Source organism: Leptodactylus fuscus, chromosome 8 (assembly GCF_031893055.1).
Source record: "Leptodactylus fuscus isolate aLepFus1 chromosome 8, aLepFus1.hap2, whole genome shotgun sequence".
NCBI classification, from domain to species: domain Eukaryota; kingdom Metazoa; phylum Chordata; class Amphibia; order Anura; family Leptodactylidae; genus Leptodactylus; species Leptodactylus fuscus.
The window spans coordinates 85,049,678-85,072,965 of NC_134272.1; the positions used below are offsets into that span (position 1 = coordinate 85,049,678).

Genomic DNA, 23,288 nt, shown 5'->3' on the forward strand with positions numbered 1-23,288 from the left:
TGAAAAGGACATGTTTGCCGCAAGAGAATTTACATGAAGCGTCCATAGAGAGCGGCGTCTACGTGAGTGGATAACCCTGATCATTCTTGGAACATTTTATTGTATTGTTGCTGTCTGGGCTTTGTTGGGATTTTCATTTATTGCCGTCACATTTCCAAATTTCTGAATCATGAACAGTATCCCTAAGGAGAAGATGTCTATGTATTCCAGGACTGGCTCTTCTGGGGCGGGTACATTTCTTGCAAAAATTAACAGATCAAGGACAAATCCCCCGCGAACCTATAGATTGTCCTGGTTCTTGAATTCTGTTACTTGTTTTATTTTAATTCTTTTTTGGAAAATGCAACCATTCCTTTAAAAAAAAATAATGTATAAAGCGACTATTTAAAATGCAAGCTAAGGAGGCATGAAGTTAGTGAGATGTGGAATAATGCAATTAATGGCTGAAAGCAAAGAGGGAGTTAATTCCATGCCCAGACAATCTCAATTAAATTGAAATATATTGCTTTTCAGTCCACACTCCGGCATTATACTTGTGCTAATCTGTATATACTCGGGGAAAAAAAGAATTCAATTACATAGAAAATGCTGACTATTAAAAGGTGTTTAGGCCAATGTGAGAAAACCTCTGGGTGTCAGGGACACTCGGGGCCCCTAAAACAGTGGTTAAAGGAGTTGTCCCGACATCGCAACTTATCACCTGGCCATAGGATACAGGACACGTGTATGGTCATTCATTGTCTATGGGATTATCAGGGGTGGCCAAATGCAGTATCGACCTATCTTTGCCATTGACTTTGAAATGAGCACCAAGGCCCGTGTGTGACCCTCAGTCAATGGACATGGAACTCTTTCTCCCCATGTCTGGATATTGCAGCCCCCATAGATTAAACATTCATCGCCTTTACCGTGGATAGGTTAGACGTTCTGATTGTGGAACAACCTCTTAAAGACATTGGGACCAAATTCCAAGATTGTATGGAGGCAAAAAATCTTTAAAAAGTTTATTTTGCCACTTCAAATGTATTCATGTGTTATGTTACAGTAAATCATCATCGTGTGATATAGAATTCTCAAGATTAGGATCAGGACCAGGGGTGTGGCTATGGGGGAGCCCAACTCCTCTCTACAACATAAGACGACACCAGTATTATAGACAGCACATGGTAATTGGTGTCCCCATTACATATTTTGCATTGGTACCCGAGAGGTTCAAGATGTTCTTCTGCTCAGACTATACATGTTCTGGGTGCCTACTGGTAAAGGGATTGGGTCAACCCCATCAAAAGCCACCAGACAGATTGGATTTCTACAATAGGGGTCCTTTATCAGTACAATTGCAACAGTTCTCCCATTGTTTTGTCAAGGGTAACTGTTATCTGCCCCATTGACTTTTATACTTAGATCCCATGTAGCCCTATGGCAAAGTATTACCTGTCATAATAGCACATTATTGGGTACCGAGGTCAAGGAAATGTCCAGCAGAGGGCGGTCTTATTTGCAACATGTCACTACTACGGTCTCCTTCTAGTTAGTAGTAGATGTGTACATACTTTGTCTGCTTATGTCACTCTATGGGCACCCCAATACAGCCATACATGAGATCTGAAGGAGACTATCCACTCACACCATCTACACATGCCACTTCCTTGCCTTTCCACTTGGCCCAACGCATTCCGAGAAGCGAGATGACCTATGATCAGTTATAAACATAATTTTATGATACTCTGTCACAAGATGTCTATACTACCGCCTGTGTCCGCCCAGTGGTTGTGATGGGAATTGCAGCCTGTCAAATTCTTTTTTTTCTTTTTACCATATTTTGATGTGAATGTGTTTCTTGAGAAATAACCAAATTAAAACAAAAGTTAAGTGTGGACACATCTGTAGATAAACCGTACAGTACGTCCCGGTAGTTCCGATACATTGGTTATGCCCTTGTGTAGTCAAGTACACAGTAAGACAATTCCTAAGATGCAGTTTGCAGTCATTTGTCATCTTTTATTCATAGATTACTGACACGCGGCTTTGTTCTCGGAATGGGATCCTGCTCCAGTGGAGCTCACTTTCTAATTTTGCCTCCACAGGCAGATGCACTAACACAGCAATATCATAGCCAGACAAGGAACCTGTCAGAGGAGTCTTAGACAGTGGAGTGAATGTGATGTTACCAGGCAATGAGGAGGATTTACTTCAAACCCACAGCAAAATCTATAACGTCAACAGGAGATTTACCTGAGATTTTAATGTTTGATACATTTTTTACAATTTTGCCCTTTAGAAAGTGAAGTTCAGAGAAAATTTTGAAGTGAAACATCATAAGAAAGCGCATGTTACTCGGGTTTTGTCTTAAGCATTTAATGCACAGCTGAAGAGGTGAACTTTATAAAGGGTAATGGGGAGGTAAACTCATTATGTTTTATCCAGCGGCTTTATGTAGAACTGTTTGTTGTGCCGAAAACAGACGAGAGGGAAAACATGGACGGAACAAAGAGAAAAGGAATAAAAAGGCAAAATCTGTTCATTTAATATAGTTTCATATGTAACTGCATCCATTAGAATGTTCCCATTATAGTTTGCCCATAGGGGACAGTATTATAGTAGTTATATTCTTGTACATGGGAGCAGTATTATAGTAGTTATATTCTTGTACATGGGAGCAGTATTATAGTAGTTATATTCTTGTACATGGGAGCAGTATTATAGTAGTTATATTCTTGTACATAGGAGCAGTATTATAGTAGTTATATTCTTGTACATAGGAGCAGTATTATAGTAGTTATATTCTTGTACATAGGAGCAGTATTATAGTAGTTATATTCTTGTACATAGGAGCAGTATTATAGTAGTTATATTCTTGTACATAGGAGCAGTATTATAGTAGTTATATTCTTGTACATAGGAGTAGTATTATAGTAGTTATATTCTTGTACATAGGAGGTAGTATTATAGTTATATTCTTGTACATAGGAGGTAGTATTATAGTTATATTCTTGTACATAGGAGGTAGTATTATAGTAGTTATATTCTTGTACATAGGAGTAGTATTATAGTAGTTATATTCTTGTACATAGGAGGTAGTATTATAGTAGTTATATTCTTGTACATAGGAGCAGTATTATAGTAGTTATATTCTTGTACATAGGAGTAGTATTATAGTAGTTATATTCTTGTACATAGGAGGTAGTATTATAGTTATATTCTTGTACATAGGAGGTAGTATTATAGTTATATTCTTGTACATAGGAGGTAGTATTATAGTAGTTATATTCTTGTACATAGAAGTAGTATTATAGTAGTTATATTCTTGTACATAGGAGTAGTATTATAGTAGTTATATTCTTGTACATAGGAGTAGTATTATAGTAGTTATATTCTTGTACATAGGAGCAGTATTATAGTAGTTATATTCTTGTACATAGGCGTAGTATTATAGTAGTTATATTCTTGTACATAGGAGCAGTATTATAGTAGTTATATTCTTGTACATAGGAGGTAGTATTATAGTAGTTATATTCTTGTACATAGGAGGTAGTATTATAGTAGTTATATTCTTGTACATAGGAGGTAGTATTATAGTAGTTATATTCTTGTACATAGGAGTAGTATTATATTACTTATATTCTTGTACATAGGAGTAGTATTATAGTAGTTATATTCTTGTACATAGGAGTAGTATTATAGTAGTTATATTCTTGTACATAGGAGCAGTATTATAGTAGTTATATTCTTGTACATAGGAGCAGTATTATAGTAGTTATATTCTTGTACATAGGAGGTAGTATTATAGTAGTTATATTCTTGTACATAGGAGGTAGTATTATAGTAGTTATATTCTTGTACATAGGAGTAGTATTATAGTAGTTATATTCTTGTACATAGGAGCAGTATTATAGTAGTTATATTCTTGTACATAGGAGGTAGTATTATAGTAGTTATATTCTTGTACATAGGAGTAGTATTATAGTAGTTATATTCTTGTACATAGGAGCAGTATTATAGTAGTTATATTCTTGTACATAGGAGGTAGTATTATAGTAGTTATATTCTTGTACATAGGAGGTAGTATTATAGTAGTTATATTCTTGTACATAGGAGGTAGTATTATAGTAGTTATATTCTTGTACATAGGAGTAGTATTATATTACTTATATTCTTGTACATAGGAGTAGTATTATAGTAGTTATATTCTTGTACATAGGAGTAGTATTATAGTAGTTATATTCTTGTACATAGGAGCAGTATTATAGTAGTTATATTCTTGTACATAGGAGCAGTATTATAGTAGTTATATTCTTGTACATAGGAGGTAGTATTATAGTAGTTATATTCTTGTACATAGGAGGTAGTATTATAGTAGTTATATTCTTGTACATAGGAGGTAGTATTATAGTAGTTATATTCTTGTACATAGGAGTAGTATTATATTACTTATATTCTTGTACATAGGAGTAGTATTATAGTAGTTATATTCTTGTACATAGGAGTAGTATTATAGTAGTTATATTCTTGTACATAGGAGCAGTATTATAGTAGTTATATTCTTGTACATAGGAGCAGTATTATAGTAGTTATATTCTTGTACATAGGAGGTAGTATTATAGTAGTTATATTCTTGTACATAGGAGGTAGTATTATAGTAGTTATATTCTTGTACATAGGCGTAGTATTATAGTAGTTATATTCTTGTACATAGGAGCAGTATTATAGTAGTTATATTCTTGTACATAGGAGGTAGTATTATAGTAGTTATATTCTTGTACATAGGAGCAGTATTATAGTAGTTATATTCTTGTACATAGGAGTAGTATTATAGTAGTTATATTCTTGTACACAGGATGCAGTATTATAGTAGATATATTCTTGTACATAGTAGTATTATAGTAGTTATATTCTTGTACATAGGAGCAGTATTATAGTAGATATATTCTTGTACATAGTAGTATTATAGTAGTTATATTCTTGTACATAGGAGGTAGTATTATAGTAGTTATATTCTTGTACATAGGAGGCAGTATTATAGTAGTTATATTCTTGTACACAGGATGCAGTATTATAGTAGTTATATTCTTGTACATAGTAGTATTATAGTAGTTATATTCTTGTACATAGGGGACAGTGATATAGTAACTATATTCTTGTACATAGGACAACAGTTGCAGCATGCAGGCAGCTCCATGGTGACAGGGGTTAATTGAGTATAGAGGCAGGGGGCTACTTGAGGGAACTCTATATTGTGTTGGATACATAAGGAAAAATAAAATAAGTAGGGGCTTCTTATAAAACCTTTGAACAGGGTCCACTAAATCAGCACTGCTTGGGATAGCCAATAGGTTGATACTTTGTAATAAACTTGGCCACATTACAATACTTAGAATGATCTATGACTTACCCTTAAAATTGACTTTTGCTCCTCATTTATTTAGAAAGAATGACCCCGAGGAACATTTGCAGCAATGCATTTAGATGTTTGGACAGGTTGATGCTCAGAATGACCTTCATCTAGATAAATATAGAGATACTCACAGTGACATCGGAGGAGGCAGATAGAAGTTTGGATATTCATATATCAGACACATGCCGTCCAGCAGGTGTAGACGCCAGATAAGAGCTCTGCAAATAACAAGATAGATTTAAAGATCATCCCTAATTGGATCCATATCCAGATTATACTCCCAGCTGACTATCTGCTTATATGTTAAGCTTCTGCTGCGTCCTGATATATTTTTTAAATGCATGAACCAAACTTCAGGTCACCAAGAATCTGAGTCATATAATTAATATTAACAGAGAGGTATCTTTATTAATATTATTTCACTAATTAAATTCAAGAGACGTAGCAAAGTTTACCTTGACATTTGTGAGTTTTCAAACTGCAACCAGTTCTCAGATTCAAGTTTCTAAGTTTGATTACTTATCCTTATATCTGCAGATCTCAGCACCCTCACAGATCAGCTGTATCGAGACATTGTGGCACTCACAGAGAAATGTAAATCCAATCAATATTTGGTGTGATCTTTGCCCTTTGCTTTCCATCAGTTCTTCTTGGTACTTGCAGGCAGTTTTTGGCAGAACTCGGCAGGGAAGTTTTTCCCACTGCCATCTTGGAGAACTAAGCACAGATCTTCTGTGGATGTTGCTTGCTCCAATCCGTCTGTGTCTTTATGCCATCCTGGATAGACTGGAGGGTGTTGAGATCAGGGCTATACCTACTAAAGGTCCCTCCATTCCAGCACTGCCCGGTGGGCCCCCAGTACTTACCGTCCTCATCAAATAGTAAGTGGAGACTAGGGTTGAGCCGATCTTGAGATTTCAGGATCGATTTTAAAATCCGATTTCCGATCAATTTCCAGCCAATCCTGATCGTGAAATTTGCTCGATCGGCATCCAATCTTTCCCGATCGCTCAACCCTAGTCAGTGCTTGAGCCGATATTGAGATTTCAAAATCCGATTTCCAATAATTTTCCAGCCGATCCCGATCGAGAAATTTTCTTGATCGCCAATTGGCATCTGATCTTTTCTGATCCCGATCGCTCAACCCTTACTCGCCTTAGAGGTTACATGTGCATTCAAGTCTGGGATTGCACCCCCATTGCTGGAACGAGGGACCTTCAGAAGGTATGTCATTGTTTTTCTGTATTTCTATAGTTCCCTTCTGTTGATCAAATTTGCAAAAAAGCTATCCCAAGCCCTCATCTGCAATATATCTTGCTTACATTACATTCCAAGTTCCCCCATTACTGTGTCGCCTATTTGTGCATTTCTATGTCGCTACAAGGGACAAATTCTGCAACTTATGGCTCAGATAGAAATTCACAATATTAAGAATATTTCATTTTAACCCAAATGTGAAATTTTTCACTGTGTCCCTACCAAAGTGACATGTATACAGCCTGGTCTGCATTGTGATCTACAGCCTGCACTGACATTATGCCTCTTACTAAAAGGTTTGCATTTAAAGCAGGAAATATTGTAGTCCAGGTCCGGCCGCAGGATTTGACGAATTATAGCACCGAGAAAGCGCTTTATGTTTTCATTGCAGTAGAATACCCACTGCTGCTTTTTATGGAAAATCTTGTCCAATATGCTTAATAAATTCTTAAGATTTGCAGAATATTCAAAGTTACTGGGTGTTTTTCATGGGGATATTGGAATATACAACCCGGAAAGTGGCTGTAATAGGAATCCTAAATGTTGTAACGGCTCCATCTAACAAAATAAACTCTAATTTTTACATCAAACATTCCCTATATATTCCTGTATTAATGTGCATGCAGGACACAGACAATAAATGGGGTCGCCCACTGGACCCCGAAATTTAGATGGAATAGATCTGCTCAGCTCGTCCTGCTCTATAACATGCTGCTTATTGATGGTATTTTTAATAGGATACATTCCCTTTAACTAGATTTTTATATGGCTGTCTCTAGGCATATATCACTTAAAGGGGTAGTGTAGTCCTTCCATTGAAAATAGAGACTAGAGATGAACTAACTTGTTTGGAACTAGCTGGATTCTACCTGAATTTTACAAAAGTTTTGGGTTTGCCTGGAAGTGAAACTTTGGATCTTCTACAGGTGGGAGCAGTGGGAACGTAATAACCAGTTATTCTCACCTTGCCTCATCTCTCCTTGGTATTTTAACATCATCCAGCGCCCCCTAGAGATCTTCTTTCGCCCTTTGTTATGATGTTGGTGAACCCAATGTGGCCGCACAAGCCCAATCATGGCAACCAGAAGGCGGAAGACCATGAGGGGGGCGCTGGGCATCACTAGGATGCCAAGGAGTGGTGATGGAATGGGAGTATAACAGTTTACTGTTTCCTTTGGGCCTCAATCTATTATACTCTCGGGTCAAACTTATTGACCCAAACAAAGCATTGGCCTGAACCATCTGAACACGAAACTAAACAGATCTTCAGAGGTTCACCTAACTCTAGTAGAGATCTCTTTAAGGGCATGTTCACACCTGTCAGAGTTTCTCAGGCAGAAGACTGAAACCCACAAAGTGGTGACTGGGCGCAGATGTGAACCCACAATAAGTTAGTTGGGTTATCATGGGGACTATGTGTGAAACATTTATTAATTCCTTCTCCTCCTCCTCTTCTTCCTCCTCTTCTTCCTCCTCCTCTTCCTCTTCTTCCTCCTCCTCTTCCTCTCTCTTCCTCCTCTTGCTCTTCCTACTCCTACTCCTCCTCCTCTTCCTCTATCTCTTCCTCCTCCTCCTCTTCCTCCTCTCCCTCTTCCTCCTCCCTCTTTCTCCTCTTGCTCTTCCTACTCCTCCTCCTCTTCCTCCTCTTCCTCTATCTCTTCCTCCTCCTCCTCCTCTTCCTCCTCTTCCTGTTATTCCTCATCCTCCTCCCTCTTCCTCCTCTCCTCCTCTCCTCCTCCTCCTCTTCCTCCTCTCCCTCTTCCTCCTCCCTCTTTCTCCCCTTGCTCTTTCTCCTTCTCCTTCTTCTCCCTCTTCTTCCCTCATTATATTGGTTTTACATTGATACTAGGTGGTATTCTTTAGAGTCCATTGTTTTGCAAGTGTGTATCCAAAAATCTTGCATTTTTACTCCCCTCCCCTGGGCATCCACTTGTTATACTCTGTAGTCTGGAGAGATCCCAGAGTATAACCATTTCTTTTAGGTGAAGAGACAGAAACTTTTTGGAAAATTCGGATTCGTTCCTTTCTATCAAACTCCCTTTAAACGCCCGATCTAGAAGATCTTTCATCCTCCTCTTTCGTATCTTGGGTTTACATAAATGTTCGAGACGATAAAATGACTGAGCCAGAAACATTTTCTTTAAAGGTTTTTCCTAAAGTATCGCTTGTGTTGACTTGATTTGTTTATTTTGGGGGAAGCGCTCATGCTGAATTTTAATTTCCTTCAGAGCCGAGCCTGTACTCCTGCGAATCGGAGGTAAATCCTTGCGGAGACGATGCCTACTGTAATCAAACAAGCACACCTGCTTTTTGTCACTGTAAAACCGGCTTCCAAAGAAACTTGAAGAACAGACAATGTGAAGGTAGGTGCTTCAGATCGTGTGTCAAAAAGGAAAAAAAAAAAAAAAAATCTCACCAAGCTCGGATGGGGGGAAAAAAAAAAACGTGATTTCCATTCTAAACGTTATTGGTTTATTACAGAAAAGCTGCAGTCTATCTTCAGGGACGAGTTAATTCTCCATGCGTAACCTAGGAAAGAATCACATCATATAATGAAGAATTGCTGTAGCCAAAATATAGAAGCGCCGGTTTCCACATGAAAGGAATTAAAGGAATTTAATTCTGCAGTGAATTAGCAATGCCAATTAATTAAACGAACATCATAAGATATTGAAGAATTTAATGACAACGCGCGTTACTGTCAACAACGCAGAGTCAATATTAACCAGTGTTCTTTTCTAAAATACATATATCGGGGGAGGGGGGGAGCGTTAATCCCTGGATGATTTCAGAATGCATACAAGGGAAAAAAAGAAGGCATTCATGTACTCCTACATACATAGCTTATGGCTGCCGGTATTATCTCACACAAGCAGAGGATGAAGGATTTAATCCGCTCTCTAGGAATTGTGGGACATGCAGACGGGTCTACCGGGGAGGAGAGCTAATAAGTATGCCATCGTAGTATTGCTAATACAGGGGCTTCCAGCTTTTTAGCAACAAAATCGGGCCCGGGCGATCCGGCAAATAATGGCAAGTCTGATGTTAACTTTCACCCCTGAGAGTACCAGGTATTAGGGGTTATCCAATGTCTACTATTGATGGCCTATCCTATCCTATCCTATTATTGGTTGCCATCCAAAGATCATTATTATTTTCTGGGGTCTCTTCCGAGACAAAGGGGCAGATAAATAAGACCAGTTATACTCGCCTTCCCTCCTCGGGTCCCTTGCAGCATCCAATGTCCTCTCCTGGGCATTTTCTATCCTCCTCTGGCCCACTGAGGGATGTCATAGGTCCACAAGATTGCTGATGCCTGTGATGGGGTCTCACCGACCATTGTAATGCTTTGATACAAGGGTTATAATGTTGGTGCACCCAAGTGATTACTGATCTAGGGCCACTTATATCACCCAGGAGGCCACCAAGTAGAGTAAACTAGTCCAGAGAGGTGAGCATGCCTGGCATCAGTGATCCCTTGGGGTCTTAAGACACCCCAGAGTATAATGATGGTACCTCCAGTTGGAACAAAAGAAAAATTTGCCCTGAAACAAACAGGCAAACCTCAGGAATATTTGCATAAGAAATCTCATGAGACTCGCCTATCTGTAGTCATAATGGACCAGTTGACATCACAGCACAAAAAAAAATGCAATGATGTTGTCCTGCTGGAGTAATAGTGTTCCTGCACATCATAATGCAGTGTAGGATTGAGATTGACAGGTTTATAACAGTAGTCAGTAGGTCAGGGGTTAATTGCCGGTATATTGTAACACACATGTCCAGCTTTACGGCAGATATATATCTTGCTGTGATGCTGTTTGTTGAAGTGTTATTGACTTGGAGAACGTCCACCTGTCACATCTGGAAGAAAAATGGACCTGGCGCCCTGACGGATTGTACGTCTAAGTGGCGTGTCTGGCTAGGTCATTTCCATGACATACAGATCTATAGTGTGAATGTGAACCTGACCCGACCCCTTCAGGGTTCTGCTTGATCGAGAGCAGGGTAATTAGACATTTACATACTGCTAATGGTTTCCATCAGAAATGAAGAACCTTAAATGGAGAAGGAGACAAGTTGACAAAATTGGCCAAAGTCTAAAATTACTATGTCCTTACCTATCTATACCAGATCACCCTACGATAGATAGATAGATAGATAGATAGATAGATAGATAGATAGATAGATAGATAGATAGATAGATAGATAGATACGAATAGTAGGTTTATATGATTTGGAGCAGTCAAAAGTAGGAGAGAAATTACAAAGTCCAAATGGAAATTTTGTGTCACAGCACTTATTACATGTCCAGCCATTGACAGCCATCCTCGCCTTGGTTTGCAAATGTGTGGTGTATCAGAAACCTTAACCGTTAAGGACTGGAACCATATCATTCTTGCGACAAATTCAGGTTCTGTTTGGGATCCAACCACAGTTGGGTTGGAGTATGGAGTCCTCGTGGTAAGCGATCTAATCCTGCCTTTGCTGTGGAGCGACACTCTGCCCCCTGCTGGTGTGATGACATGGGGAGCCATTGCATATGGCAGTCATCACCCCTTAGGAAACTAAGTTCAGTGATATGTACCAGGCTGCCTGCCCCCATAACTGTTATCATCTGTTGGCGGGCAGACAAGTGACATTTTTCTGTAGGATAATGCTCACCTACATGCACCAGATTACATTTCCTGGTCAGTCACAAAATTCATTACCATCCAGGACTTTGTCAACCTAGGAGTATGCAAAATCTACAGGCAGTATCTGTGAATATATGAGCTGCAGGATACTGTACAGAACCTGTACACCTCCATGCCCAACCACATCTCCAGGCTGGAGGTCCTAGAGCCTCCACTCAGTTGCACCATTTCCCCAATAAACATTTCCTTTCAATCACTTCCATATATCATCATTACATTCAGCCATAGTCTCATTCCACCTCTTTCCATTCCAACATCTCCTTCTTGGTGCCAATGGTGCAGGTTACAGAGCTTAGTTCTATATAAGGGCAGCAAATCTGACAGGTTCACTTTAAGAAGACGCAAACCATATGGTGTTCTTTGAAGAAAAATACCTCCAATGTCCTATCTCTAATACGTGTGACTGTTGCCAGCCTTGTGGCTTTCTCGGCTCTGCACCGCACAGAAGTCGTCATGAATTCATCACGGATTAGTAATACACGAGCTTGAAAAGCACGTTCTCTCCCAGGTATCCTGTGGGATGGGAGATAATGTGTCTGGTGCTACTGCCAGAGCTGATTATTGACAACAGGTTTCTCAGCCATAAAAAGTGACGTTTTTTTTTTTTTCTCTCCAGGAACATGTTGCATGCTGTAGCGCGAGAGTTCTTAAAAGAGTTGGGATTTAGATATTTTCCAAGCAAATGTTTTTTTTTATTCATTAGTATTTTTCTTTGCCTGAGTCATACAGATAGTGGGAATTTGGAACCTGAATCTATACGTACTATCAGTCCATCCTCCATCTATACAGAACAACATACTGGTCCGCTTTTGATTGGACTGAAATCTATATAATCTAACATTGTACAAACCATCAATAAGATGTAATAGACTATTTGAGGATCGTACCAAGGATGTTTCATGGAATCTGCCACCAAAATTCGAGCTACCACTCCTATAGCTGGGCAAACGTGCCACAGTTGGAACCTGAAGTCCTCTATATCCAACCATAACTCATTGTTTATCCAAGCTAGGGGCAGGAAAAATGTGTCCTGCTTTGTGCAAATTACGCTTGAAGTCTCTTGTCCTCCCGCAAAATCCATAAATCCATGTGAATCTAGCCTAACAAATAGAACCTAGTGGCAAGTAATTGGCTCCAAAGTTACCAAGAACCTCAGTTCTACCATGGACCCAATGGTATTCTGGTGGACTAGCCCAACCCTATCTAATAGACTATCCCAACCAATGCATCGTAGAAGAAATAGGTTATGCAAATTATTCATGAATAAGGTTAAGCCGATCTTGAGATTTCAGGATCGATTTTAAAATCCGATTTCCAATCATTTTCCAGCCGATCCCGATCGTGAAATTTACTCGATCACCGATGGAGATCCGATCTTTCCTGATCCCGATCGCTCAACCCTATTCATGAATTTTTTTCTATGTTATGCCATAACTTTACTGTAGGTCAAGACTGAAAAAGGCAAAAATATTGTATATAAAAAAAATTTAACATCAGATCCCAGACAGTATAAAAATAACAAGTTTTGGTGGATATTAGAGATGAGCGAACAGTGTTCTATCGAACACATGTTCGATCGGATATCAGGGTGTTCGCCATGTTCGAATCGAATCGAACACCACGTGGTAAAGTGCGCCAAAATTCGATTCCCCTCCCACCTTCCCTGGCGCCTTTTTTGCACCAATAACAGCGCAGGGGAGGTGGGACAGGAACTACGACACTGGGGGCATTGAAAAAAATTGGAAAAAGTCATTGGCTGCCGAAATCAGGTGACCTCCATTTTAGACGAATAGTGGATTTCAAATCCGGGTCATATGAGAATGTGAACTTTGTGACTATGAGACAGGGATAGCTGTACAGGCAGGGATAGCTAGGGATAACCTTTATTTAGGGGGGAATGTTATTAAAAATAACTTTTTGGGGCTCTATCGGGTGTTTAATTGTGATTTTTGTGAGATAAACTTTTTCCCATAGGGATGCATTGGCCAGCGCTGATTGGCCGAATTCCGTACTCTGGCCAATCAGTGCTGGCCAATGCATTCTATTAGCTTGATGAAGCAGAGTGTGCACAAGGGTTCAAGCGCACCCTCGGCTCTGATGTAGCAGAGCCGAGGCTGCACAAGGGTTCAAGCGCACCCTCGGCTCTGATGTAGGAGAGCCGAGGGTGCACTTGAACCCTTGTGCACCCTCAGCTCTGCTACATCAGAGCCGAGGGTGCGCTTGAACCCTTGTGCACACTCTGCTTCATCAAGCTAATAGAATGCATTGGCCAGCGCTGATTGGCCAATGTATTCTATTAGCCTGATGAAGTAGAGCTGAATGTGTGTGCTAAGCACACACATTCAGCTCTACTTCATCGGGCTAATAGAATGCATTGGCCAGCGCTGATTGGCCAGAGTACGGAACTCGACCAATCAGCGCTGGCTCTGCTGGAGGAGGCGGAGTCTAAGATCGCTCCACACCAGTCTCCATTCAGGTCCGACCTTAGACTCCGCCTCCTCCGGCAGAGCCAGCGCTGATTGGCCGAAGGCTGGCCAATGCATTCCTATGCGAATGCAGAGACTTAGCAGTGCTGAGTCAGTTTTGCTCAACTACACATCTGATGCACACTCGGCACTGCTACATCAGATGTAGCAATCTGATGTAGCAGAGCCGAGGGTGCACTAGAACCCCTGTGCAAACTCAGTTCACGCTAATAGAATGCATTGGCCAGCGCTGATTGGCCAATGCATTCTATTAGCCCGATGAAGTAGAGCTGAATGTGTGTGCTAAGCACACACATTCAGCACTGCTTCATCAAGCCAATACAATGCATTAGCCAGTGCTGATTGGCCAGAGTACGGAATTCGGCCAATCAGCGCTGGCTCTGCTGGAGGAGGCGGAGTCTAAGGTCGCTCCACACCAGTCTCCATTCAGGTCCGACCTTAGACTCCGCCTCCTCCGGCAGAGCCAGCGCTGATTGGCCGAAGGCTGGCCAATGCATTCCTATGCGAATGCATACTTAGCAGTGCTGAGTCAGTTTTGCTCAACTACACATCTGATGCACACTCGGCACTGCTACATCAGATGTAGCAATCTGATGTAGCAGAGCCGAGGGTGCACTAGAACCCCTGTGCAAACTCAGTTCACGCTAATAGAATGCATTGGCCAGCGCTGATTGGCCAATGCATTCTATTAGCCCGATGAAGTAGAGCTGAATGTGTGTGCTAAGCACACACATTCAGCACTGCTTCATCAAGCCAATACAATGCATTAGCCAGTGCTGATTGGCCAGAGTACGGAATTCGGCCAATCAGCGCTGGCTCTGCTGGAGGAGGCGGAGTCTAAGGTCGGACCTGAATGGAGACTGGTGTGGAGCGATCTTAGACTCCGCCTCCTCCAGCAGAGCCAGCGCTGATTGGTCGAGTTCCGTACTCTGGCCAATCAGCGCTGGCCAATGCATTCTATTAGCCCGATGAAGTAGAGCTGAATGTGTGTGCTTAGCACACACATTCAGCTCTACTTCATCAGGCTAATAGAATACATTGGCCAATCAGCGCTGGCCAATGCATTCTATTAGCTTGATGAAGCAGAGTGTGCACAAGGGTTCAAGCGCACCCTCGGCTCTGATGTAGCAGAGCTGAGGGTGCACAAGGGTTCAAGTGCACCCTCGGCTCTCCTACATCAGAGCCGAGGGTGCGCTTGAACCCTTGTGCACACTCTGCTTCATCAAGCTAATAGAATGCATTGGCCAGCACTGATTGGCCAGAGTACGGAATTCGGCCAATCAGCGCTGGCCAATGCATTCTATTAGCCCGATGAAGTAGAGCTGAATGTGTGTGCTAAGCACACACATTCAGCACTGCTTCATCACGCCAATACAATGCATTAGCCAGTGCTGATTGGCCAGAGTACGGAATTCGGCCAATCAGCGCTGGCTCTGCTGGAGGAGGCGGAGTCTAAGATCGCTCCACACCAGTCTCCATTCAGGTCCGACCTTAGACTCCGCCTCCTCCAGCAGAGCCAGCGCTGATTGGTCGAGTTCCGTACTCTGGCCAATCAGCGCTGGCCAATGCATTCTATTAGCCCGATGAAGTAGAGCTGAATGTGTGTGCTTAGCACACACATTCAGCTCTACTTCATCGGGCTAATAGAATGCATTGGCCAATCAGCGCTGGCCAATGCATTCTATTAGCGTGAACTGAGTTTGCACAGGGGTTCTAGTGCACCCTCGGCTCTGCTACATCAGATTGCTACATCTGATGTAGCAGTGCCGAGTGTGCATCAGATGTGTAGTTGAGCAAAACTGACTCAGCACTGCTAAGTCTGCATTCGCATAGGAATGCATTGGCCAGCCTTCGGCCAATCAGCGCTGGCTCTGCCGGAGGAGGCGGAGTCTAAGGTCGGACCTGAATGGAGACTGGTGTGGAGCGACCTTAGACTCCGCCTCCTCCAGCAGAGCCAGCGCTGATTGGCCGAATTCCGTACTCTGGCCAATCAGCACTGGCTAATGCATTGTATTGTCGTGATGAAGCAGTGCTGAATGAGTGTGCTTAGCACACACATTCAGCTCTACTTCATCGGGCTAATAGAATGCATTGGCCAATCAGCGCTGGCCAATGCATTCTATTAGCGTGAACTGAGTTTGCACAGGGGTTCTAGTGCACCCTCGGCTCTGCTACATCAGATTGCTACATCTGATGTAGCAGTGCCGAGTGTGCATCAGATGTGTAGTTGAGCAAAACTGACTCAGCACTGCTAAGTCTGCATTCGCATAGGAATGCATTGGCCAGCCTTCGGCCAATCAGCGCTGGCTCTGCCGGAGGAGGCGGAGTCTAAGGTCGGACCTGAATGGAGACTGGTGTGGAGCTATCTTAGACTCCGCCTCCTCCAGCAGAGCCAGCGCTGATTGGTCGAGTTCCGTACTCTGGCCAATCAGCACTGGCCAATGCATTTCTATGGGGAAAAGTTAGCTTGCGAAAATCGCAAACTGACAGGGATTTCCATGAAATAAAGTGACTTTTATGCCCCCAGACATGCTTCCCCTGCTGTCCCAGTGTCATTCCAGGGTGTTGGTATCATTTCCTGGGGTGTCATAGTGGACTTGGTGACCCTCCAGACACGAATTTGGGTTTCCCCCTTAACGAGTTTATGTTCCCCATAGACTATAATGGGGTTCGAAACCCATTCGAACACTCGAACAGTGAGCGGCTGTTCGAATCGAATTTCGAACCTCGAACATTTTAGTGTTCGCTCATCTCTAGTGGATATGACTAATAAGGATCTATAATAATTGAATTTATCTGCGTATAGTGTTGCAATCTATGGTGTATTCAAGTTATTCTTGTTAGAGATGAGCGAACACTAAAATGTTCGAGGTTCGAAATTCGATTCGAACAGCCGCTCACTGTTCGAGTGTTCGAATGGGTTTCGAACCCCATTATAGTCTATGGGGAACATAAACTCGTTAAGGGGGAAACCCAAATTCGTGTCTGGAGGGTCACCAAGTCCACTATGACACCCCAGGAAATGATACCAACACCCTGGAATGACACTGGGACAGCAGGGGAAGCATGTCTGGGGGCATAAAAGTCACTTTATTTCATGGAAATCCCTGTCAGTTTGCGATTTTCGCAAGCTAACTTTTCCCCATAGAAATGCATTGGCCAGTGCTGATTGGCCAGAGTACGGAACTCGACCAATCAGCGCTGGCTCTGCTGGAGGAGGCGGAGTCTAAGATAGCTCCACACCAGTCTCCATTCAGGTCCGACCTTAGACTCCGCCTCCTCCGGCAGAGCCAGCGCTGATTGGCCGAAGGCTGGCCAATGCATTCCTATGCGAATGCAGACTTAGCAGTGCTGAGTCAGTTTTGCTCAACTACACATCTGATGCACACTCGGCACTGCTACATCAGATGTAGCAATCTGATGTAGCAGAGCCGAGGGTGCACTAGAACCCCTGTGCAAACTCAGTTCACGCTAATAGAATGCATTGGCCAGCGCTGATTGGCCAATGCATTCTATTAGCCCGATGAAGTAGAGCTGAATGTGTGTGCTAAGCACACACATTCAGCACTGCTTCATCAAGCCAATACAATGCATTAGCCAGTGCTGATTGGCCAGAGTACGGAATTCGGCCAATCAGCGCTGGCTCTGCTGGAGGAGGCGGAGTCTAAGGTCGGACCTGAATGGAGACTGGTGTGGAGCGATCTTAGACTCCGTCTCCTCCAGCAGAGCCAGCGCTGATTGGCCGAATTCCGTACTCTGGCCAATCAGCACTGGCTAATGCATTGTATTGGCGTGATGAAGCAGTGCTGAATGTGTGTGCTTAGCACACACATTCAGCTCTACTTCATCGGGCTAATAGAATGCATTGGCCAGCGCTGATTGGCCGAATTCCGTACTCTGGCCAATCAGTGCTGGCCAATGCATTCTATTAGCTTGATGAAGCAGAGTGTGCACAAGGGTTCAAGCGCACCCTCGGCTCTGATGTAGGAGAGCCGAGGGTGCACTTGAACCCTTGTGCAGCCTCGGCTCTGCTACATCAGAGCCGAGGGTGCGCTTGAACCCTTGTGCACACTCTGCTTCATCAAGCTAATAGAATGCATTGGCCAGCGCTGATTGGCCAATGTATTCTATTAGCCTGATGAAGTAGAGCTGAATGTGTGTGCTAAGCACACACATTCAGCTCTACTTCATCGGGCTAATAGAATGCATTGGCCAGCGCTGATTGGCCAGAGTACGGAACTCGACCAATCAGCGCTGGCTCTGCTGGAGGAGGCGGAGTCTAAGATCGCTCCACACCAGTCTCCATTCAGGTCCGACCTTAGACTCCGCCTCCTCCAGCAGAGCCAGCGCTGATTGGCCGAATTCCGTACTCTGGCCAATCAGCACTGGCTAATGCATTGTATTGGCGTGATGAAGCAGTGCTGAATGTGTGTGCTTAGCACACACATTCAGCTCTACTTCATCGGGCTAATAGAATGCATTGGCCAATCAGCGCTGGCCAATGCATTCTATTAGCGTGAACTGAGTTTGCACAGGGGTTCTAGTGCACCCTCGGCTCTGCTACATCAGATTGCTACATCTGATGTAGCAGTGCCGAGTGTGCATCAGATGTGTAGTTGAGCAAAACTGACTCAGCACTGCTAAGTCTCTGCATTCGCATAGGAATGCATTGGCCAGCCTTCGGCCAATCAGCGCTGGCTTTGCCGGAGGAGGCGGAGTCTAAGGTCGGACCTGAATGGAGACTGGTGTGGAGCGATCTTAGACTCCGCCTCCTCCAGCAGAGCCAGCGCTGATTGGTCGAGTTCCGTACTCTGGCCAATCAGCGCTGGCCAATGCATTCTATTAGCTTGATGAAGCAGAGTGTGCACAAGGGTTCAAGCGCACCCTCGGCTCTGATGTAGCAGAGCTGAGGGTGCACAAGGGTTCAAGTGCACCCTCGGCTCTCCTACATCAGAGCCGAGGGTGCGCTTGAACCCTTGTGCAGCCTCGGCTCTGCTACATCAGAGCCGAGGGTGCGCTTGAACCCTTGTGCACACTCTGCTTCATCAAGCTAATAGAATGCATTGGCCAGCACTGATTGGCCAGAGTACGGAATTCGGCCAATCAGCGCTGGCCAATGCATCCCTATGGGAAAAAGTTTATCTCACAAAAATCACAATTACACACCCGATAGAGCCCCAAAAAGTTATTTTTAATAACATTCCCCCCTAAATAAAGGTTATCCCTAGCTATCCCTGCCTGTACAGCTATCCCTGTCTCATAGTCACAAAGTTCACATTCTCATATGACCCGGATTTGAAATCCACTATTCGTCTAAAATGGAGGTCACCTGATTTCGGCAGCCAATGACTTTTTCCAATTTTTTTCAATGCCCCCAGTGTCGTAGTTCCTGTCCCACCTCCCCTGCGCTGTTATTGGTGCAAAAAAGGCGCCAGGGAAGGTGAGAGGGGAATCGAATTTTGGCGCACTTTACCACGTGGTGTTCGATTCGATTCGAACATGGCGAACACCCTGATATCCGATCGAACATGTGTTCGATAGAACACTGTTCGCTCATCTCTAATTCTTGTCTTTTTGTGTTGTAGATATCAATGAGTGCTTACTCCTAGGGAGCTGTTCACACCACTGCACTAATTTAAAGGGATCCTACCGATGCTCTTGTGACCGAAACTTCATAGAGAGGGGCAGCAGTTGTATCATCAAAGGTAAACTGGATTTTCTTTTAGCTTCTATTTCAGGATCTGTATGTTCTGCATTTGCCTGTTATATTAGTTTATATGTAGAGTAGGGTTGAGCCGATCTTGAGATTTCAGGATCGATTTTAAAATCTGATTTCTGATCATTTTCCAGGCGATCGCGATCGTGTTCTGATCTTCTCCTGATCCCGATCGCTCAACCCTAATTGTATATCATATATACAGTAGGGTTGAGCTGATCTTGAGATTTCAAAATCCGATTTTTGATAATTTTCCACCCAATCGTGAAATTTGCTCGATCGACAATCGGGTTCTGATCTTTCCCGATCGCTCAACCCTACTGCAGCGACTTATTATTCTCTATGATTCTCGATGTAACTGCACAAAAGTACAGTCCTATGAAAAAGTTTGGGCACCCCTATTAATCTTAATCATTTTTTGTTCTAAATATTTTGGTGTTTGCAGCAGCCATTTCAGTTTGATATATCTAATAACTGATGGACACAGTAATATTTCAGGAGTGAAATGAGGTTTATTGTACTAACAGAAAATGTGCAATATGCATTAAACCAAAATTTGACCGGTGCAAAAGTATGGGCACCCTTATCATTTTATTGATTTGAATTCCCCTAACTACTTTTTACTGACTTACTGAAGCACAAAATTGGTTTTGTAACCTCAGTGAGCTTTGAACTTCATAGCCAGATGTATCCAATCATAAGAAAAGGTATTTAAGGTGGCCAATTGCAAGTTGATCTCCTATTTGAATCTCCTCTGAAGAGTGGCATCATGGGCTACTCAAAACAACTCTCAAATGATCTGAAAACAAAGATTGTTCAACATAGTTGTTCAGGGGAAGGATACAAAAAGCTGTCTCAGAGATTTAACCTGTCAGTTTCCACTGTGAGGAACATAGTAAGGAAATGGAAGACCACAGGGACAGTTCTTGTTAAGCCCAGAAGTGGCAGGCCAAGAAAAATATCAGAAAGGCAGAGAAGAAGAATGGTGAGAACAGTCAAGGACAATCCACAGACCACCTCCAAAGAGCTGCAGCATCATCTTGCTGCAGATGGTGTCACTGTGCATCGGTCAACAATACAGCGCACTTTGCACAAATAGAAGCTGTATGGGAGAGTGATGAGAAAGAAGCCGTTTCTGCACGTACGCCACAAATAGAGTTGCCTGAGGTATGAAAAAGCACATTTGGACAAGGCAGCTTCATTTTGGAAACAAAAATTGAGTTGTTTGGTTATAAAAAAAGGCGTTATGCATGGCGTCCAAAAAGAAACAGCATTCCAAGAAAAACACTTGCTACCCACTGTAAAATTTGGTGGAGGTTCCATCATGCTTTGGGGCTGTGTGGCCAATGCCGGCATCGGGAATCTTGTTAAAGTTGAGGGTCACATGGATTCCACTCAGTATCAGCAGATTCTTGAGAATAATGTTCAAGAATCAGTGACGAAGTTGAAGTTACGCCGGGGATGGATATTTCAGCAAGACAATGATCCAAAACACCTCTCCAAATCCTCAGGCATTCATGCAGAGGAACAATTACAATGTTCTGGAATGGCCATCCCAGTCCCCAGACCTGAATATCATTGAACATCTGTGGGATGATTTGAAGCGGGCTGTCCATGCTCGGCGACCATCTAACTTAACTGAACTTGAATTGTTTGTCCAAAATACCTTTATCCAGGATCCAGGAACTGATTAAAAGCTACAGGAAGCGACTAGAGGCTGTTATCTTTGCAAAAGGAGGATCTACTAAATATTAATGTCACTTTTCTGTTGAGGTGCCCATACTTTTGCACCGGTCAAATTTTGGTTTAATGCATATTGCGCATTTTCTGTTAGTACAATAAACCTCATTTCAATCCTGAAATATTACTGTGTCCATCAGTTATTAGATATATCAAACTGAAATGGCTGTTGCAAATACCAAAATATTTAGAACTAAAAATGATTAAGATTAATAGGGGTGCCCAAACTTTTTCATAGGACTGTATAACAAATAAAAGTGTTAATCATTGTTGCAATGTGATTGAATGGAATGTAAGGGAATGTTCACACATACAAGGTATGCTGCAAATTTTCTAAATAGATTTGCAGGAGGAATATCTGCCGTATACTATACTACCCACAAAGTGGGTAAGATTTTTAAGAAATATCCATGAATGTGGCAGTAAAAAAATCAGGGTAGAATCCAAGTGGAAATTGACTATGCAATGGAGAGAATATAATCTGTGACACACCTACAATAAATACAGTGACAAAGTTTGAATGTAAAGTTTGGAACTGAAACAAATTTACAACATTTTTTGTTGTTGTTGCAATTTATGTCCTGTGTGCATGTACCTAAAGGAATAGTAAATGGTCGAACTCCAATTCGCCATTTTTGCAATGTGCTACTATATCATACAGTACTTTTAGCGAGCAAGTAGGTGCAATGTAGTAGAATGTAGATTGGCTGGTAGAATGCACCAGTACAGTACAGTAGTTGTACACCCGCCATATGTGTTTTATCCATGTGGGACATTTGGTAACAGCTTCCGCCATCTTGCAAATTCATTTATCCAACACCCTACTGTACATTTTTCCACGATGTGGTCCAAATGTCAGTACAGTTTATGAATACATATGTCAAAAGCGTCTTGTAACTCCCAGTGGTGCCAAGAAAAATGTTCCGTCACTCATGATTCCTTTTCGAATGAATGGAGGTCAATCTATCTCGATATTCCAATGTAACAAATTCTATATATACAGACGTCCTCCTAGTTCTAGATACAGTCATTAATTGCATCATTATGATATCTGGTATTATTTCAGACACAGAAGAACAAATACTCTATGTCGCCAATGACACTGAGGTCCTCGCTTTCAGATATCCCTTTGGCTACCACATGGAGCATCAGCAGATATCTCGTATTGCGCACAACTCTCGAATCACAGGAATGGACATGTATCTTCAAGGCAATATGATAATATGGAGCACACAATTCAACCCGGGAGGGATTTTCTACAATACGTTTCATGGAAGAGGAGGCAAGGAAACCAGAAGTGGCTTAATTGTAAGTTTATTTTTTAGGTTTTTAATTGAAGGTATAGGGTGCCCATACACATTTTGAGCCATTTGTCCTAAAAGAATCCCAAAAATTTCAGATTTGGCAGAAACCAAAACTTTTAGAAAATTTGAAACAAATGTAATTTATGCCGAATCCATTTGCTCATCTATAATTGACCACATTTGTAAAAACATTGTATGCGTGGTCTTACGAAATGATATGACGATTGGTAAATGAGTGATTTGTCTTTCAGTGTCCTGAATTTAAAAGACCCCGGGATATCGCTGTGGACTGGGTAACAGGAAACATCTACTGGACGGACCACTCCCGAATGCATTGGTTTAGTTATTACACCACTCACTGGGCAAGCCTAAGATATTCTATAAATGTCGGCCAAATAAATGGACCCAACTGTACACGGCTCCTCACCAACATAGCCGGAGAGCCGTACGCCATTGCTCTCAATCCCAAGAAAGGGTAAGTTGTGCATGTGTATCAAATAAACCAAACCAGTGAGATATATTGCAGTTCGCTGTGTCATTTCCTCAACCGGACAATCCCTATCGATGAGCCTTTCATGTCTGAATAGTGTGGTTTGACCTCCAGGATCCCCCATAATTGGGAGACCACCACCTCCAACTCTTTACATCCTTCAGTAGCTGCCAATCCACTGACTCCAGCACAGTTGGGTTTAT

At 42.3% G+C, this 23,288-nt stretch overlaps 1 protein-coding gene across 1 annotated transcript in view; it reads left to right on the forward strand.

Moving 5' to 3' along the window:
- The window catches only part of LRP1B (LDL receptor related protein 1B), a 1,094,775-nt gene that overhangs the window by 1,015,304 nt on the left and 56,183 nt on the right, over positions 1 to 23,288 (forward strand). The window contains exons 75-78 of the mRNA XM_075284520.1: positions 8,881 to 9,015; positions 19,421 to 19,540; positions 22,358 to 22,599; positions 22,847 to 23,070. Of these exons, the coding sequence (XP_075140621.1) occupies positions 8,881 to 9,015; positions 19,421 to 19,540; positions 22,358 to 22,599; positions 22,847 to 23,070 (721 nt within the window). The remainder of the gene's footprint in view (positions 1 to 8,880; positions 9,016 to 19,420; positions 19,541 to 22,357; positions 22,600 to 22,846; positions 23,071 to 23,288) is intronic.